The sequence below is a fragment of the Lepisosteus platostomus genome, chromosome 12 (assembly GCF_059453375.1).
Source record: "Lepisosteus platostomus isolate fLepPlt1 chromosome 12, fLepPlt1.hap1, whole genome shotgun sequence".
Lineage (NCBI taxonomy): Eukaryota > Metazoa > Chordata > Actinopteri > Semionotiformes > Lepisosteidae > Lepisosteus > Lepisosteus platostomus.
In genome coordinates this window covers 34,661,136-34,675,817 of record NC_142622.1, presented here as the reverse complement: position 1 = coordinate 34,675,817, position 14,682 = coordinate 34,661,136, and the positions used below count along the sequence as shown (strand labels likewise).

Below are 14,682 nucleotides of genomic sequence, written 5' to 3'. Positions count from 1 at the left end.
TGATAGCATAGGGCGTAGTCTTGCGATATTTCTAAGGTGAAAAAAAGATGTTTTGACAGTATGCTGTACATGTGGGTCGAATGTTAAGCCAGAATCGAATATAACCCCAAGGTTTTTCAATTTTGATTGGAGCTCAAGTACAGAGCCATCTACAGACAGGGTTACAGGACTGGCTTTACGAAGTTGATGGGGGGTACCAATAAGCATGACTTCAGTCTTGTCACAGTTAAGATGAAGGAAGTTTTGAGTCATCCAAATTTTTATGTCAGAGATGCAATTAGATAGAATAGAGACAGCCACATCAGTGTCGGGTTTGGTATGGATGTATATTTGAGTATCGTCAGCGTAAAAATGAAAGCTGAGGCCATGTGATCTTAAAAGCTGACCAAGTGGGAACATGTAAATGCTGAAGAGCAAGGGGCCCAGTATTGAGCCCTGAGGGACACCAGACTTGACAAGACCAATTTCAGACCTGTACCCATTGAGAGAGACAAAGTGACAGCGATCAGTGAGGTAAGACTTAAACCATTTGAGGGCAGTGTCAGAGACTCCAAACACAGTCTCGAGACGAGAAAGCAATATGTTATGGTCAACAGTGTCAAAGGCAGCACTGAGATCAAGAAGGATGAGTATGGAAAGAGAACCAGAATCAGAAGCTATTAGGAGATCGTTGGTGACTTTGACTAGGGCGGTTTCTGTGCTGTGAAGTTGACGTTCTCTTACCAAAGAAAATGTAAGAGCTCTAAGCACAACAAGAGGCACAGAAACTTCTGTGACAAGTCACAGTTAACTTTGACAGTCACAAGGAGACAAAAAAATGTTATCATTATCATTCAAAATGCCACATTAATAGAGTAATTCACAAAGGAAAAATATATAATTTATAAATAACTTGAACACCAGTGTAGCCACGGTATTTCTGGAAGTTAATCAGACCTACATCCACCTGTTTCTTTACTCACCCATGAATAAAATTGAAGACATGAAAAGGTAGGTTAAAGATAACAGGTATTTATTTCTGTTTCATCTTGAAGTTGACAAAACACTGTTGCTATCTTTGCCATTATTTGACAATAACTTTACAATTCCAGTTAAAACTTAATGGCTTCAAGTTAAGGTAGATTATAGTTTTTGGCATAATTATTGCCTGACACATTAATATTTTGCATGCTTTGTAAATAAGCAAATACTTTGAGTTTCTTCCCAATACCTCTGTGAAACAAAATGAAATCCCTAATATGTGAATTACTTTATCATACCCAAATAGTGGCATTTCTCTGATATCTTGAGGTATGAAGAATGCATCAGCATAATTTATCTACTCAGATGAAAATTCTAGTGCTAAGTTCATGCCACATATTGAAAGCCAAAAAATGAATAATATGATATGGAAACAAAACGTCTTCCATACGGCTAGGGACATTCTGTTCTCTCTGCTTGGCTATATAGTTGAGAGCTGGCGAAAGCAAGTTTTGGAAATGATCATGCACTTAAATCAATAAAATATCGCTGGAGCTGTGCTACAATGTATAGCATCTCATACTAAATAAAGTAAAAAAAAACACTCAATAAATCATGTGCAGTTTCATACATTTATCCAAAAATATTCTTGCAGAAAAAAACTTGAGTGAGTTCAACATTTTAAAAAGCGTGGTAGAATTCAGTAACACAAGAATGTGACATATGCAAATTTTATTTTTGAATATTGTTTAGTCTAATATTGGATTTCATATTTCTCTTTAGCTTTATTTTATCTAAAACATGTTTCACATTCTTCTTGTCTTTTTGTGTAAGTCTGGTATTACCCTTTGAACAGGGAAAACAACTGAATCTGCAAACAGGCTTGTTAAATGAAGGTATAGACTGGTTGAATGGTTTCACACAATTTCAGTTCCTTTTTATCAGTTTACAGTTATAAGGACTACATGACTGCATTTAATACTAAAATTGCACTACACACCAGGGAAAATTAGAGGGAAACTAAGTTCCAAGAAAAAGAATTCGGTACTATTTATGTGGAATTTGCAGCCACCGTGGGCTTAACCTCAACGACATTGACAAAAAACCCCAGTCTTTTCATCACGTGTTGTGGTTCCACTCCAAATAATAACACACTCGACAGATTTTCTAGGGAGCAAGTGCAGTAGTCTCAGAAGGTTCGCACAAGATACTTGTTCCATTGCCATTTATTCCACTATCGAATTATATTTCCCTAAGAGCTCAAAGAATAATTGTAACTTTTTTCAAAATGTAAAAACTCATAGTCTTAAAAAATAAAAAAAAATGAAGAATTAGATAAAAATTGATGATTTAATGGATTATTATTTATGGGGATTACCACATAAAACATTTTTATCACTGACTGATTGAAAATGATTACTTTCATTTTAGGTAATAGGTTGCTAAAACTTTATCATGCCTACAGGCTTGCACTACAGTGTTCCAGCTTGGATGAAAGACATCCCCTATAGAAACTGTTGAGGTTTTACATACTCTAACTACAAGAACAGTTTCCTTCCATCCTTTTTCAGGACAAGATAATTTCAGTGGAACACAAAAAGCAAATAAACCAAACTCATCAGAGAAAATGAACAGTACAGAGAGCGAAAATAATTGTGGTAGATAAACAGTATTCAGCATACGTGACATAAATTTAACAATTATTAGGAAGACAGTTATAGAAATGGGCCTGAGAAATGCAGACCATTACAGCTGAGTAATTGGAATTGGGATTCTCTCTCTCAATCTCTCCCTCAATGTGTCATATTCAGTTCCAACACACTGAAAATAGAAATTGTGCCTTTAACGTAGCCAACCGTCCGAGTCAAACCCAAATTTGTGGTTTGAAGATAACTCTTCACCCCTTGAACACTGGGACTATAGAGTCTGGCAGATATGTGTACCGGCACTCACGCAGACAAAGAAAGATACAAAAGACCATAAGAACGCGTTACAAATGAGAGGACATTAGGGTTCATTAGCTCATTTGGTATTTAGTTAAATAATCCAAGGATCTAATCCAGCAATTTCTTGATAGAAGCAAAGTATCAGCTTCAATAACACAGCTACGCAACTTCGCAGTTTTAAATGCTCATCTCTGTAATTTCTGTTTATATCTTCCGGTTCATATCATACTGTCGATTCAAAAGAAGTCCAATGGTTTTGCTTTGGTGATTTTGGAATTTTCTAATAGGGACCCTTTTCTTCTGTGTGTGAGATTAAAAGATCAGTTCTTTTAGCCTGTCAGTGTAGGGCATTCCTTTAAGCCTGGGAAATATATCTGGTAGCTCATTTCTAGACTGATTCCAGAGCACCAATATCTTTTTTGTAAAACGATAACCAAACCTGCACATGATATTCTAAATGAGGTGTTACGATTGCATTGTACACAACTAATGTAACAACTGTTCCATATTCTAAACTTGTTTACATTTTCTATCGCTTCCAGGTCAAAAAGACGGCAATGTCTACATAAACACCTAGAGTAAGTCTTTTTCATGAGAAGCCTCTTAAAGCCTGGATTCCCATTCAGTTTTTGTAGTGTATGTCACACGCACTACGCTCATCTACATGAAATGTCATCTTTCATGGTTTTGTCTGGTCCTGAATTTAAAGTCTTTTTACAATTCTTTTGCAGCTTCTGTTGTGATTGTTAATTCGAGCCTATTCTGGCATCATCTGCAAGTGCAATAGTTTAATAACTGTACCAGAGTTGAGTTCATTGATATGAGATCCCTGCAGTACTGCACTAAACACATCACTCCAATTTGAACATTCACCTCTTATTTGGACTTTCTGATTCCTGTCCATTAAATACATTTTAACACAAGTATACATATTACCAGGAATGTCTTCTCCCTGTAATTTCATAATTAATCTTTTATCAGGAATTTTATCAAAGGACTTAATGAAATCTTAATATACCATATCATAAATTCTGTATCGCTTACTGCTATTGCTTGTTTGAAGACTTTTCTAACTCTGTATTTACTACACCTTAGAATCGTATTTCTAATCTTATACAGTAGTTTAGTTCAAATGATTATTTCCAGAGCCTTGCATGTAATAGAGGTATGATGCATTGGTACTAAATATAATTACTATAATAATTATGTTCAGTGCTGTAACCCTTTTAAGGACAGGAAAAGGCTGATATGGACATAGGAACACCCAACTCAGATCATAGTGGGCTGCAGTTTTTTATTTTATATTGGTCAGATTGGCAACACAAAAATAGAGTAAGTATTATTTTTTTGTCAGTTAGACAACTAATTTTTAGGTTAGGTTAAGTAAGATCTAAGGAAGACCAAAAATAGAACATCCTGCGGTCTTGAAGGACCACACAGTAGCTCTATATCTTTAATGTGTAGAAGAAAGATGTACAGGGAACTGTTTGACTTTAAAACGAAATTATGGAGTAATTGAATGTGTTGAATATTGATTATTTAGAACATTAAAAGTAAACAACATAAGCATAGATGATGTTACTTGAGAATTATATCCAGAATTGATGTCACTGTGGTAAATTATTACTATATTAAAAACAGTGACGTTTTTGAAACAGTCATGATAAACACTATTTAAGACTGAGAAAAGGGAGCACTTTTTTCTAAATGTGAAAATGACCATGTAATGCTGTTTAAACCCATTTCTGAGGAACTTTCAAAAACATCTTGATGAGATTACTGGATCAGTAAGATTCTAATAACCAAAGAGACAGGATGGGTCTAGTGGCCAGTCATTTATAACCTTCTCACAGTCTTATGTTTAAAGTATAAATAATTAAATTAAACAGCTGCTGTTTAAGTTTATCATCACCTCTTCTGAAACCTTTGTCTCATTTACTTTTGCCTTCCTTAAAAAAGGAATACGGGCTCAACCTTTTACCCCCTCTGTGTTTGTTCTGTTCTGTGCTATGGAGATTTGAATTGTCAGGCATCTGGCTAAAATGGAAGAGCAAAAACTGCGGCCATCAATATCTTTTTTACATTTATAGCACAAGCTTTCTTCCAAAACTGTTATTGTTTTCCTATTTAAGCACAGACTTTCAGTGACACAATGAATCTATTTCATTTCATTCCACTCCATAAAGGTGAGAGGTTTTGATACTATCCTGTTTTTTAATGGCCGAATCCCAAACATATGGTGCTGGCAATACAGTATCTGTTGTATCACAATTATTACCTCACTCTCTTCAGAGTATCTACTGCAGCTTAAAATAGTTCACACGGCTTCATTTGTAATGCTGTCTCTCAGAGTTTTAATTAGCATTACACTTAGTATAAGAGCATTTCATGAAATAACCATCAAACATATGCATGAAAAATAACAATTAAAACAATTTAGAATCACCAATTAAATTTCATTACATACCTATCCAATTTTTAAACCACCAATTGTGACTTTGTGCATCAACTCAAACAACCCCATGGGTAAAGAATGTGCTCCAAGCTCTGCAGTGAGGCACAGGAGGGACACTGCTGATAGGAGGACTTTCCCATTTGTAATGTTTCATTTTAACGATGAGCTATGCAGGCTGCTCATTATGAATGTTGCTACCAGCGATCAATCTTACGTGACAAGCCTTGTGAACCCTGTGACTCTGAGGATGTACTGTAACGTACCATTCTCTTATTTACATTTTAAAGTCAAGGATGGACAACTATGTGTTGCTGACCTATTGTATGTCACATTGCATACTTCTTATTTTCAAGTGGGTACCTGCGTCAGCATGTGTAGGCTATGTGTATTTTTCTTTCTCCTTTCAGCATGGAATACACCTTTACTTGTTCCTTTACTTCTTATTTTGCTTGATTTATTCAGGACACCACTCTATTTAAACATCCCCTTATATTGCCTTTACAAGAAATATAAGATAAGATTTTTAGTACAGTCTCTTCTGTATCTAAGGTTAGGAAATATCTACCATTTGACAACATTTATTAAGTGTACCTAGGATGGACAGTTAATATTAATTTTCTTATTTTATATTTGATAGATGTTAATGATAGAATGTATGTCAATGCTCTTTCAGTTTGATGTTCTACACATTTCCGGTTCACACTTTAGATTCTTCTAAATATTTTATGATATCTTTTTGCCACCATTCACCACATTTATCACAGTGTTTCTTTTTTGTGACGCAATGGTCCTTACTCTATACCTTGCTGAGAGTAAACAAAATGTAGGACAAAATGTAAAGTGTTTAATGACCCAAAGCTGTTTCCCTCTGTATTTTCTGAAAAAAAAAATATTTTTATACTTTGAATGGAAAAAAAACAACCAAAACCAGTTTTGGAACTGTACTTGTTTTTCTGCACAGCAAGTCCTAGTATTCACAATACAGAGTATTTTTAACACCATGACAAAAAACGTCACTCAGCTCTGCCCAGAATTTATTTCAGTCTTAACCAAGATGCCAGCTTCCTTCCTCCTGACCACGAATCTGATAGCTCTCGAAACTGGCTGCCGTGTCTCACTTGAGGAAAACACGGGGTTACTGTGAAAGCTTTAACTCCTAAATGGATGCTTTCTTTAGTTTTCATGAATATTAGTTTACAGAAATTCGAATTTGACTGATAGCAAAATTATTGAACAGTTACCAGTATGACGAGGCATCGCAGGGATCACAATAATAAATGTAATCCATTATTTGCTGTCTGTTAAACACACAATGATTGAGTGGGACCTTCCAAGCGATGACAAACGGAATTTTTACATCTCAATTTTAAACCATAAAACAAGCAAAACAAATCTGAAACACGTGACAAAGAGTTTGTTTTACATTCACTTAGTTGTTGTAATGACTGTGTGATCCAACTTCTAATTTATTTAACTCACCACAGGGTCTTTATTTTACTCACAGTTTCCAGGAAACTTCCTTTTATGAGGTGGTGGGAGTGCAAATGTACTGTATTATTCATTTCATTCTTAATGTTTACGCAGGCCAGCAACAGTTCCAACCACTCAAATCAGTAAGATACATAGAAAAATAAATATTTATATGATCTTCCCACATTATGACAGTGTGGTGCATTGTGGTCTAAACGGCTTGTGCTCGGGCCTCTTACCGCGTGGCGTTCTCCAGCGCTCGTGAGAACACATTGTAGCCCACAGGAGAGGGGTCGTGCAACAAGGAATAAAACCATGTGGCTGCGTCTTTCACAAACGAGTTGCTGTCGTCTCCACCCAGGGAATTCGATAAAGCTTCATAGAAGGCAGTTTTACTACTGGCTCTCCCTTGCAGTACTTCAAATTTCTGCATTAAAGTTTAGAAGAGCATGTTTAGGGCAGGAATGGGAGTCGTATTAATGACACAAGTGAATTTGTGTAACTTGACAGTCTTGCAATATCAGAGGACAAAAAGTATATTAATTGTCATAAATACAAGAGGTTATGAAATAACTATGCTTTAGGTCATTTTGAGCATATATTTTTAAATAGAGAAAGAAGTATTTTATAAGCATAACCTGCACAGTATTTCATTGATGAAGTGGAAGTGATTACAGTGTTGTTAAAACATATATTCAATATTTTCATATCAATGCCAACAACACAAGACAAGCTGGTGTAAGTAAACCATTCATTCATACTGTCTTCACAAAAAGCTGGTAGCAAAGATGGCGTAAAACACTCACCAGCAATGATAGTAAAAGGAGTATAACAGGCTTACATACTGTAGATATGCTCTCACCTTAATGCGTTTTGCTCTACCGATGAGCCCGTCATCTGCTGAAGAGCCAATCATTAAGTCAACATTGTGGAAGCGTGAGCTGTGAAATGCTGTAGAGGGAGGTTCCTGGACAGATATCCCATCCACCACTGGGGCCCAAGCCTGGAAAGGGCCACTGACAGCAAGCAGCTAAGAAAACATAAAGGATATAATATTATTTTAAAAGTCAGGGCCTAAGATCAGAGCTTTTTTAGTAAGAAATATCTAGGACTATGACTTCTAGTTCTGCTATATTTATAATTCAGTAACAATATTCAATAACAGCTTGAATTTGAATTGAAAAAAGCATATTTTCCAGCAGATAGTCTTCAAAAGGTTCTACCTGTATAGTGCCCAGTTTTAATATTTTCTATTTCACTATTTTAGACACCTATGCATCTGAATATTTTGTGTGTAATTTTCAGGTTGGGTTAACTAAAAGCAATGACATGCCACCTGATTTTAGGCCCATCATGTGAAAAAAGGTTTTTAATGGGTATTACCATAATTACTTTGTATTAATTTGGTGTGTTAGGCTCTCTACTGAATTGGTGTTTTTTATGCTAATTTGTGTAGAAGTAGAAAACTAAGTTGGAGTATCCAGAGGCAATGTGTTACTTTAGTCTGTGCTGCGTTGAGGGTCAAGGCTGGTACAGTTCGTAGGCAGGATATGAGCTGGTCATGGTCAGTAGAGGAACAGCCCACTTCAGTGCCCAGAGACGTTGTTTTCTCTCTGGCTTTGAAGCTGTTGATAACAGAAGCTGGAGAAAATGCAGTGCCACCCTGTTAATAAAAAACAAAGACGGAATATTCTTTTTAAAGAACACCATGATCTTTAATGTTTGTTTTGAAGCACAGGTTCAGGGGCTTTAGATTAAGCCTTTTATTGAGGAGTTTAACTGTTTGGCACTTCAAGATACAGATACATATTTGGCTTTAATTTGCTGGGCAGAGGGCCCCTTCAAAGTCGGTGTGTTGAGTCAAGGGGCAATAAAGGAGGAAAAGGAAGGAAAATTATGACCTCTGGAAAAGGGAAGTTCATTATCTGTATCTGCAGTTAGCAGGGGAAAAGATTTCATTCTTGAACTCCAGTCCAAAGAAATCACACACAAATGTTAAAAAGTTAGATACTCTATATATAGCACTATCACATTTCAGTTGATGTAGATTAAGAAAAGCACACGGCATGCGTTCAAATTTAACAGGTGTCTGCCATAATCATGGAAATTCAACTAACACGTTGTGGCAAAAATAAACTGTCAATTACCAGTTATATGCAGTATTTGTTCCAGAAACTGTACTGTACATTGCATGAGTGCCTTGACGAGTAAGTGTACATTTATTTGATTTTTGACTACGGGAGAGTTTTGAACTATAAATTCAAATATAAGAGAAGTACAGTACTTCTCCTTCTAAAATTACTCTTACTCTATTCTTAAACACTAAATCTGCAAAGAGACATTTTCTTTAATAGCCTGCATTCAGTCTTCAAACCATCCCCAGAAGCAATGCTTTCTTCTTTTATTCAGGGTCAAGTAATGTCAGGGTGTCTTGAATCCCTGAATGGCACTAATGTCTTATATTAATAAGGAGTTTGATCAATGTGAAGACCCCCTACTTCTTACATCACAAGGCCAATCTTTGCTCTAATTTTAAATTTAAAGCACACAAGAAATATGCATGTACATGAAATCAGTTGAATGTTTAAATATGCACTGAACAATAAAATTGAATCTGAGAGAGAATAATTTACTTTCCTGGATCATCCTACTTCTATACTTATAGAAATACTATTATAGCAAAGAATCTTAGTTGAGCGATGTAGAAATGACAGACACTGTGGAGAGTGAAATTCTTTTCGTTGTTGTAATAGTTATTTATATAACTAAATTACACTGTATTGCTTTTCAGATAAGTGGTAAACCAGATGCAAAACATGTGTTTAAGCCAGCAATTCACACTTAAGAGGGAACAGAGAGAGAAGGAGAGTAATATTAGTGGGAATATTATCACTGAGATGTACATATTTCAGTACAATAGTTTTGTATGTTCATTAACAACTGGTGTTTTTGCTTGTTTATTTTATTATCCCTTTTGCTCATTTCTCATCCCAACCTACAGAATGCTACAGAAGCTATTGAAGCTTTCACTTAATAATGTCATTACATAATCTACACATTCTCAGTTTAAAATACAGAATTGTCTCTGGCTTCTGGAAACACTTTAATGGGGCTTTATATAGCAGATGCAATAATTATAATAATTTTGATGACTAGCACAGCCTGCATTTTACAGTATAATACACTTTTCCAGTTTTGTGTCATTACCTGCTTTTTGTCTTTTAAAATTATACCACCTATAAATACATCTGTGAAATAATTATTCTAGGTGGTTTTCCATAAGAAAGGCATGGTTATTTCTGTAACAAAAGCTTTCTAAATTAATTTCAAACTATTTTGTATGAAATGAAATTACTACCTGGATATATAGGCAACATAGTCTGAGGTTCAAACATGGTGGCAGCACAGGTGAGCTGTACTGTACATTGTAGGATCAAGTCTAGATTGGTGCTATGAATTCTTTCAGGGGATTGTAAAGAAAAAACAGACTGAGGTCATGCACTGTGATAAACTTTTAGGATGCGTAATGATTGTGTTGACCCTTGGTTCTAAAACTACAAAGAGCTTGACTTAAATCCTTTCATTCTGATAGTAAGAAGGGATTATGATAATGATGATAATAATAATCTATTTTATTTATAGAGTTCCTTTCTAAACCCAAAGAGGTTGTCCATAGTGCTAAAGAAAAAGACAAAAAAAAGTACAATGAAAAAGTATGTTACAAAAACACTAGAGCATACAGGTCAAAGTTGGATTTGAAGAGAGCCAAAAAAATTGTTTGAGGAAGGTTATTTCATAACACTGGAGCAGCATCAGAAAGCGCAAGGTCAACAACAGTCTTGGGTCAGTGAGCAGAGGACCACCCAAAGCTGAACAGAGCCTACAGGTGGGTCTCTAAACATGGAGGACAGACAGAATTCTTATATGCAGGAAAACCAGCAGCACAGACTTTTATGTTCTACTTCATGAAATATCATTAAACAAAATAATAACAAGATAAAAAAGGAAAACCTGCAGTGTTATTCTATCAATCTGTTTACTTTTAAAAAATCTGTAAATTTCTTTAAAGCAACTTTTCAATATCAGTAATTTTATCTCTAGTATCACCCCCAGTAAATAAAACACGAAACAGTTATACTAGCAAGTTCTGTATTTATCTGATTCTTCAATCTCGTTCAAAAAGTCAACATCTGGTTGGAAAGTTAGGGTGCTATCAGCTCCTGTTAATATGAAGAAGGTTGTGACATAACACAATTAAGGAAGTCAGGTTTCCTAATTACATTACCACATCAATCACATACATTATGTTAGAGTGAGAAAATATCTTGCTCCAGAGGCACAGGGTACATCTCGTGGGTACAAAAGAAAAAAAGCAGATAAAGAACACTGCATTGCAACTTCCTTTCATGCATCACTGAGGTAAAATGAGCGTCACTTGCAATCTACGTAGCATGTTCTAAAACTTACTTGCAAAAAAGATCTGTTTTATTCTTAAAATATACTAATACTGCAGTAATATCACTGGCCTATATGAATCCCAGCTGAGAAAAATACACTGAACAAGTTATGCCTGACATGGATGTATATACTGTACAGTACTGTACTGTATGTCAAAAACACATAAGTAGCTTGCTCAGGAGTAATCAGGCAAGACAGAGGTTCCATTTTGAATTTTGGCAAACTTGATGCAAAAAGAAACAAAGACCATCGCCGCAGACTGATCCCAGGGTAACGCTGTGAAAATATCATGCCTTGTCATTTGTGTGTGGCATGTATGAAGTTATGTAGTCATAGCAGGGAGTCACATGATGTCAGACTGCACTTGTTGTTTCTCTGCAGCACGTTCTAGTATGCTAAATAAAGTATACCATGACAAAAATAGCACTCAGTTCTTCCAAGAATTTATTTTAGTCTAAATAAACCAGGCTGAATAAATGTGAAACTACTTTTTTTTTTACTTTCTTTTGAAGAAATCAAAACACCACTGTTCATTCACATGATCAAAGAAATCCCCAAAGCAGTCAAGTGTCTGTAAATCAGAAAAGAAAATCAGATGATAGTTTTAAAATTTATTTTAGGAATATTTTGGCTTTCTGTGTTGACACTGGATTTAATATACAGTACATTTTAATATCCCTACAATGGATGCAAAACTGAACAATGGTTTTCATAGCATTTGTTCAATTGAAATCAGTGATATGTAATATTAAGGAATACTTTTACACAAACTGAAATATCATTGATCTTTATTGATTAGCGGCTAGGGACTTTGAAACTCTACTACAGTACATCAGATTTTGATTTTCAGTATGTTTTCTGCAGTTATCATTCTAGAACCTCATAAAATATTGGCAAGCTAACAAAGTACACACAACAACAGAATAAAAGAATAACATTTATCAGCAAATACATGTTTTAAGAAGAAATAAGCACAAGGACCTGTTTTTAAAATAATGTTTCCGATATTAATCCGATTATCCAATTAACTCGATTGCTTTTTATTTTTGCAATTCTTTATTTTGAACCTTCTAAATGTAGTGGAAATGTAGTTAGTACCTTAGTTGCCTGAACCAGTCTAGAGATTGCCAAAGTATAAAAATACAAAACAATAAAGCTCTTTTAATTAGAGATACCAAAAGTTTAGTGTCTAGACAGGTAGGCAGTTCCATTTATGAGACATATTTGCATCCCATATTTCCTGACAAGCTCACAACAGTACAATACTTGTTTACTCAGTTTGTTTTTATTTAATGCCAAGGAAAGTGTAATTTCATTCAGAATTAAATTATATATTGCATTCTATATACAATAACAACTACTTCTACTGTTACTAATTATACAACTTATATTGTATTTACATACACTTGAATTGGATGGTGTAGAGAGAAAAGTACTATGTTAAGGGTAGAAAATATATAGACGTTGTGCCAATACCAAGAAACTTCCCATCAGAAACATAGTAAAATCAGTAATATCAGTAAAATCAGTAATAATTAAGATTAGGAGCTGAAAATGTGATAACCAGCTTCCTACTGCAAATTAATTGGATGTACGAAAATCCTAATCCTGAACATGGTCTAAAACACACTCCTAACCCTTATATTAGGTTATATTTTAGGTTAGGTTATAACAAAAATCAAAAGTGCAAGTAAAATCCTGAACCATTTAAGAAGAAATAAATGGAAAGCTGTCCCATAATGGTTAAAAAATGTCTGAAATATAGGCATATCATAATTGAGCCAAAAAGAGGGTAAAATAAATGAAATGTCCACAATAAATATATAACTGAAATCTGTTGGCAATGGCAGCAACCAAGGGGCTGTTTGACGTTCAGACAAATTACCTGTAATTTTTTCTTAGTGCCTTAGTATATTGTATTTAACATTTTCCATCCCTTTTCTTCCCTTTTTCCTAAGTTAACCACTTGTTTTATTGAATAGTGAACTATTTCATTTGCAAAGCACTGACATTATTTACCAACCTGTTTGAAGGATAGCTCCTAGTATTCTCTTTTTTTTCCCCCAACCTGAGTAGTAAATTGAACAATAAACCTAATTATGTTCTCAGTTTGACTGTATATAGGATTTGTCTTAAGGCTGTGTATAGTTGATGACTCAGACTATCACTTCCTTTAAAGTGCAGTTAAGGATAACACCTCAACATCACATGAAGAATTTCAATTATGCAGTTAAATAATTAGACTGAGGGTTTAGGCAACAAAAGCTAAGTCCACAAGAAATTTAATCTGTCACCCCTACATTTTTAACATTAATTAATAGTGACAAAATGTAAAAGGCTGAATGGTTCACGAAGTACAAAAGTTTTTATAGTCAATAATTTCCATTCTGTGTCACACTTCGAATTTCAAAATTGAACCTGTGTGCATGTTACCAATATTCTTTGGTCAAAAATAGTTAACTAGACTAGGACGCAGAGTTAGGACACATTTTAATCTGGAACATACTGTATGTTCAGATTAACATTTCAAAACTTCTTATTGCTGTGTAGCACAGTTTTAAGTTCCCCATTGCATATTAACCCATATCATGGTTATTCGGAAAATTATACGGTAGCTGTAATTTGCTCCTGTAAGTATATTACAATCCCCAATATAGCACATGTTGTTTCAGCATAGTACCGACATGGCTGTTGTTATGGTAGTTAACAGGATGCTAATGTCATCTGACTCTGTTTTTTTTTTAACATCCTCCTCCTTATGATTTTAAGTGCATCTTTTAATAATGTCAATATCGGAATCTGATGTTATCATGTGTGAAATTTTCTAAGGATCATTCGGACTTCCCTTCATTGCTTCGTCTCCTGCTTGAAATAATTCATAAATCTTGAAGTGGATGGTGGACCACTAACCCCAGGTGCTCAGCAGGATTCTGTGTTGGACATGTTGCCTTGTCTTGGGTGGTTGTCTTATTCAACATCATGGACTTGGGTTTTACTGCTATGCAAATGATACTCAGATTTATTTGCAGACCAAATCAAATACTGGTGCTGCGGTTCCTGCACATTACAGGTGTCTGTCTGATATTGACTTATGTGATATAGATACAGACGCAAAGGAACTTTCTCAAGCTCAACTGCGACAAGACTGTGGTTATACTCATAGACTCCTGGCTTCACAGAGTTGTTGACTTCAGTGTTTTTGCTGACAGTCTTGAAATCAGGCCTTTGACTCTAAAGTTTCATTTGTAAATCATGTTAAGAATGTCATAAGGGCATCTATGCTTCAGCTGTCTCGTGCTGAAATACAGTATTAATACATGCCTTAATTTAATCATAATTAGACTACGTTAACACCCTTGATATTAGATTATCTACTTTGGTACTAAACAGACT

The 14,682-nt window shown here is 35.0% G+C and overlaps 1 protein-coding gene across 1 annotated transcript in view; it reads right to left on the bottom strand.

Annotated features, from left to right (window-relative positions):
• The window catches only part of tg (thyroglobulin), a 107,213-nt gene that overhangs the window by 19,357 nt on the left and 73,174 nt on the right, over positions 1-14,682 (bottom strand). Inside the window, exons 42-44 of the mRNA XM_088602307.1 lie at positions 8,330-8,494; positions 7,694-7,861; positions 7,071-7,258 (exon numbers count right to left, since the gene is read on the bottom strand). Coding sequence (XP_088458433.1) covers positions 7,071-7,258; positions 7,694-7,861; positions 8,330-8,494 — 521 coding nt within the window. The remainder of the gene's footprint in view (positions 1-7,070; positions 7,259-7,693; positions 7,862-8,329; positions 8,495-14,682) is intronic.